This window comes from Chrysochloris asiatica, unplaced genomic scaffold (genome assembly GCF_000296735.1).
Source record: "Chrysochloris asiatica unplaced genomic scaffold, ChrAsi1.0 scaffold00638, whole genome shotgun sequence".
Taxonomy (NCBI): Eukaryota; Metazoa; Chordata; class Mammalia; order Afrosoricida; family Chrysochloridae; genus Chrysochloris; species Chrysochloris asiatica.
In genome coordinates this window covers 6,370-11,459 of record NW_006409156.1, presented here as the reverse complement: position 1 = coordinate 11,459, position 5,090 = coordinate 6,370, and the positions used below count along the sequence as shown (strand labels likewise).

At 44.6% G+C, this 5,090-nt stretch overlaps 1 protein-coding gene across 1 annotated transcript in view; it reads right to left on the bottom strand.

Moving 5' to 3' along the window:
* Positions 1 to 5,090, bottom strand: part of FRY (furry homolog (Drosophila)) — a gene marked incomplete at its 5' end in the record, with an annotated part of 88,108 nt that overhangs the window by 77,254 nt on the left and 5,764 nt on the right. Inside the window, one exon of the mRNA XM_006877848.1 lies at positions 1,263 to 1,461. Coding sequence (XP_006877910.1) covers positions 1,263 to 1,461 — 199 coding nt within the window. The remainder of the gene's footprint in view (positions 1 to 1,262; positions 1,462 to 5,090) is intronic.

Here is a 5,090-nt window from a genome sequence, read left to right as displayed (position 1 = left end):
AACAACAACTATCAATTTTAGGCCCTGTGGTAGCAAAGTGGTTATGAATTGGGCTGTTAATCTCAAGGTCAGCAGTTTGAAACTACCAGCGGCTCCATGAGAGAAAGGTGAGGTTTTCTGCTCCAGTAAAGATTTACAGCCTCGGAAACCCTGTGCAGGGTTGCTGTAGGTTAGAATCCACTCTACAGCACTTAACAATAAACAATCAATTGTAACCACAGAATTGTTGTGAAGTGTCGTCAAGTTGCTTCCGACTCACAGTAACTCTGTAGAGGGTTTCTAAGAAAGAGCTCGTTGGTTTGAAGCGCCAACCTTGAGGTTAGCAGTTCAGTGGTTATCCTATACACCACATCAGGATCCCAAACACAGAATAATACCTATTGATGATGTTGCAGGGTAATGCACTGGACAGCAAGGCTGGCCATTCAAACTCACGACCCTATCTATAGAGGGTCACTATGAGTCAGAACCGACTCAATGGCACTCAAACAACAGCCATATATCACTATTTATTTACATAATATGTAGTTGATATAAAATATAAATTATACAAAATGTAATTTATAATCTATATTTATCACACAGTTTTCTGTTAGTCACAGAACAACGTGCTCAATATAGATGTAAATAGCTTAAATGTAGTTTTTCTTAGATGCTGCATGAATACTAACAACATTGTTTTGTGAAATGTTTCCTACATTGAGTTACCTTATTAGTAACTCAGCAGCCTTACTTAATTTTTCCCCCTTCTTTTTCCTTTAATGACTCCTTCATGTTCAAAACTGCTATTGTAAAAGCTCACAAATACTGATTACCACAATATGACAGCAAAAACAACGGAAAACTCAAAAACACATAATAAAACACCAGAAAACTTGGCAAAAACAGCGACTATCATCAACACACAGGCAGCAATGGAGACAGAAACCAGCGCTGTAGTGCGAGCAGATGAAACCAGGTGATCACAGGAGTCACTGTGATTGGATAAGAAAGTCAGCTGGGCCCTAAGCGCGCTGAGTGCGTTGCTATTAAGTGCCATAGAGTCAGTCACATAGAGACCCTGTACAGGGTTTCTGAGGAGCAATTGGTGGGTTTGAACTGCTGACCTTGTGGTTTGCAGTCCAGTGCTGATCCTACAGCGCCACACCAGGAGTCTATTGACTTTGGCATACGTTTTATAAAAATAATGAATTTCACAGACATCATTTTAGTGCACCCTGACAGTGCTGCCCGGGGTGGTGCCACCCAGGCCTCTGTGTTACCTGGTGGTCAGGAACTCAATGAGCTTGTTTGCCTTCTCGTCGGTCTCCGTAGCTGCATGCACGTCCTCCACCTCCTGGCCCATCTGCGGGAGGTTACTGCTGCTGCCCCCCAGGCTGATGCTGGATGACGCGGAGCTGGAGCTCAGCCCCGAGTCCGGCACTGGTGACGACTGGTCCTCTCGCAGGAAGTCAAAGCCGCCTGGTGGGAGAAGGAGGTCAGGGTGGCACTGGGCTTCCTGGGAGGTGAGGTGAGCCCAATTACGTTTCTGGAGAAATATCTGAGTTAGGCACTAGGGAACCCATTGCCCCCAAGTCAGTTTTGACTCTTGGTGATCCTGTGTATGTCCGAGAAGAAGTATTTGCCATAGGGTTTGCAACGGCTAATTCTTTAGGAAATCAATGGTCAGTGTATTCTTCTCAGATCCTCCTGGGTGGCCTAGAACTGTCAATCTTTTGTTTAGCAGCTGAGGGTGTTCATCATCAATCCTCTCCAGGGACATACACACACACACACACACACACACACACTTAGACAAACAAACCCATAGCTGTCAAGTCGGTTCTGACTCACGGTGACCCCAAGTGTGCAGAGGTTTTTAAGGCTGTGACCTTTCAGAGACTTCAGTGGAGGTCCCATTAAAACCAGCTATCATTCAGTTGATTCCGACTCTCAGCAACACTACAGGACAGAGCAGAGCTGCCCCAGGGACTTCTGGGACAGTCACATTTTACGGAAGCAGACCACCCCATCTTTCTTCGGTGGAGTGGCTGGTGGGTTTGAACTGTCAACCTTTAGGTTAGCAGCCAAGTGCTTATTAACCAAGGTCTGTGGCCCTTAAGATTCAGAGTTAATAATGAATTCAGACCTCCTTTCTAAAGACATTTGCTCGCCTGTCAGAAGACTAGACAGTGTTGAGCAGTAAATAAAAGGGTAGCTGACTCTAAGTGATGAATTCATGGTGTATCCTTTTCAAAATAATACAGAAATACACATTCATCCAAAGCCAACTTAGTAGATACAATAATTAAGTTAACAAAGAGTTCTTAATTATAAAAAAGTCCAGACTGACTGGCCCGAAAGCAACTGGAGGAACTTGAGACAACGGTCCTTCTCCCCCTTCAGGTCTAGGGCTAACTCACCCTAATGGCTCAGTGTACAGCCACGGGGCAGACACATCTATAGGAGCGACACTACTAGTGAGGTGTGCACACCATGGAATGGTCAATAATTCAAGATCCAAAGGGCAGCATTAAGCCAAGGACAGAGTTCTCAAGGGCTGGGAAAGACAGTGGATTGGAAACCAGAACCACAGGGAGGAAGTGGCTGAGTGATGTTCCATGGAGGGGACGGCACTCACTGAAATGAAACAAAGTGTATGATTTGCTGAACGTAAAACTCATGATCTGTTCCATAAACCGCCCCTCAATTTACAATAAAGAGTTAAAGAAAAAAAAAAAAAGCTGCTAATGTCTCTAGGCTGGTAATCGGTGTCATCGTCTTAAGAATGTTGCTATTGGCAATGTTCTGGGTCCAAATGAAAACCACAGATCCACAATTTTAGGACTGTTTTCCTGAACAGCTTCACGAGGCAGTCAAGTTTCTGACTCAGCTAATACCTCCTATTTTCATTTCTCAGGGAAAATGCTGGTTTTCAAATAGCAGTGGTTTTTAATAGCCACACGCCCTCCTGACTACTGGTGCCTTCCAGAAGAAACTCATTATTCCACACGGTGAAGGTCCCATCAGGAGAACCAGAACACACACAAGGAAGGCACCTGAGTCCTCGGTAAGGACCCGCTCCAACAGTGTGGATGGATGTGGTCCCTGCTTCCCACATCTTCATCCTTCAGTGCTCTGCTCTAATGCTCTTGGCCAGGGAGCATTCGAATTCAAGATGCATTCCAACACCGACCTGAGGAGTTCTGGTGGTGTGGCTAATTGAAGGTTGGCGGTTCAAAGCCACCATCCAGCGGCTGCTCAGGAGAAAGCCCTGGCAATCTGTTCCTATAGATGACCGACTCACGCAAAGAATATGATCCATTGGTTGTTAACACTGATGACCTATTCTGTAAACCTTCATTCAATGCACAATACAAATTTTTTTTTTTTTTAAATGTCACCCACTCAAGGTGTCGCATCAATTCCGAATCATAGCGACCCTACAGGACAGGGTACAACTGCTCCATGGGTGTTCACGGCTGTCATCCTCGTGGGAGCAGGCAGCCTCATCTCTCTCCTGTAGAGTAGTTGCTGGGTTTGAACCTATGAATTTACAGACTTCTGCATGTTCCTACTAACACAGCTTAAAGCTTAATCCACTGAGCCTGGGAAATCCCATACGGCAGTTCTCCTCTGTTACACCAGGGGGCGCTGTGAGTGGATGATCTATAAGAGTATATATGAGTGTATAGTGACACAATAGATGACAGCCTAGGAAACCCTATGAGGCAGTTCTCCTCTGTTACACCAGGGGGTGCTGTGAGTGGATGATCTATAAGAGTATATATGAGTATATAGTGACACAATAGATGACAGCCTAGGAAACCCTATGAGGCAGTTCTCCTCTGTTACACCAGGGGGTGCTGTGAGTGGATGATCTATAAGAGTATATATGAGTGTATAGTGACACAATAGATGACAGCCTAGGAAACCCTATGAGGCAGTTCTACTCTGTTACACCAGGGGGTGCTGTGAGTGGATGATCTATAAGAGTTGTTGTTATGAGCCGTGGAGTCGGTTCCGACTCATAGTGACCCTGTACAGGGTTTCTGAGGCTGTAAATCTTTACGGGAGCAGAAAGCCTCATCTTTCTCCCGCGGAACAGCTGGTAGTTTCGAACTGCTGACCTTAAGGTTTGGAGCCTGATTTGTAACCACTACGCTACCAGAGCTCCTTATAAGAGTACTCTGTCACACGGGGGCTCTGTGAGTGGATGATATATAAGAGCATATGTGAGTGACACAATAGATGACAGCCTAGGAAACCCTGTGGGGCAGTTCTACTCTGTTCCACCAGGGGGCGCTGTGAGTGTATGATATATAAGAGTATATATGAGTATATAGTAACACAATAGATGACAGCCTAGGAAACCCTATGGGGCAGTTCTCCTCCGTTACACCAGGGGGCGCTGTGAGTGTATGATATATAAAAGTATATATGAGTATATAGTGACACAATAGATGACAGGAAGAAAGAGTGACAAACTACTTCCGAATCGCTAGTCACTGAAAACTCTACGAATAGCAGAGAAACACTGTCAGATACAGGACCAGAAGGTGGGGGAGCACTCAGAATGCGACTGGAAAAAAAATGCCTCCTCAAAGTTGAGTTCACTATGATGACGTGAATATAGAGTTAAGCTCGGGGGAGAAAAGCCCACAGAACCTTCATTTGCTGATGGGCCACAACTCAAAATGAAGAGAAACGGCTGTAAACGTCCACTGAAAATCAGAACATGGAATGTACAAAGTATGAACCTGGGAAAATTGGAAGTTGTCAGAAATGAAATGGAAAGCATCAACACCGATATCTTAGGCATTAGTGAGCTAAAATGGACTGGTATTGGCCATTCTGAATCTGACAACCACATGGTTTACTATGCCGGGAATGACAAATTGAAAAAGAATGGTGTTGCATTCATCGTCAAAAAGAACAAACATATCCAGATCAGTCATGAGGTACAATGCTATAAGTGACAGGATAATATCAATGCACCTACAGGGAAGCCCAGTTAATATCACTATTATTCAAATTTATGCACCAACCACTAAAGCCAGTGAAGATGAAATAGAAGAATTCTACCAACTTCTTCAGTCTGAAATCGATCA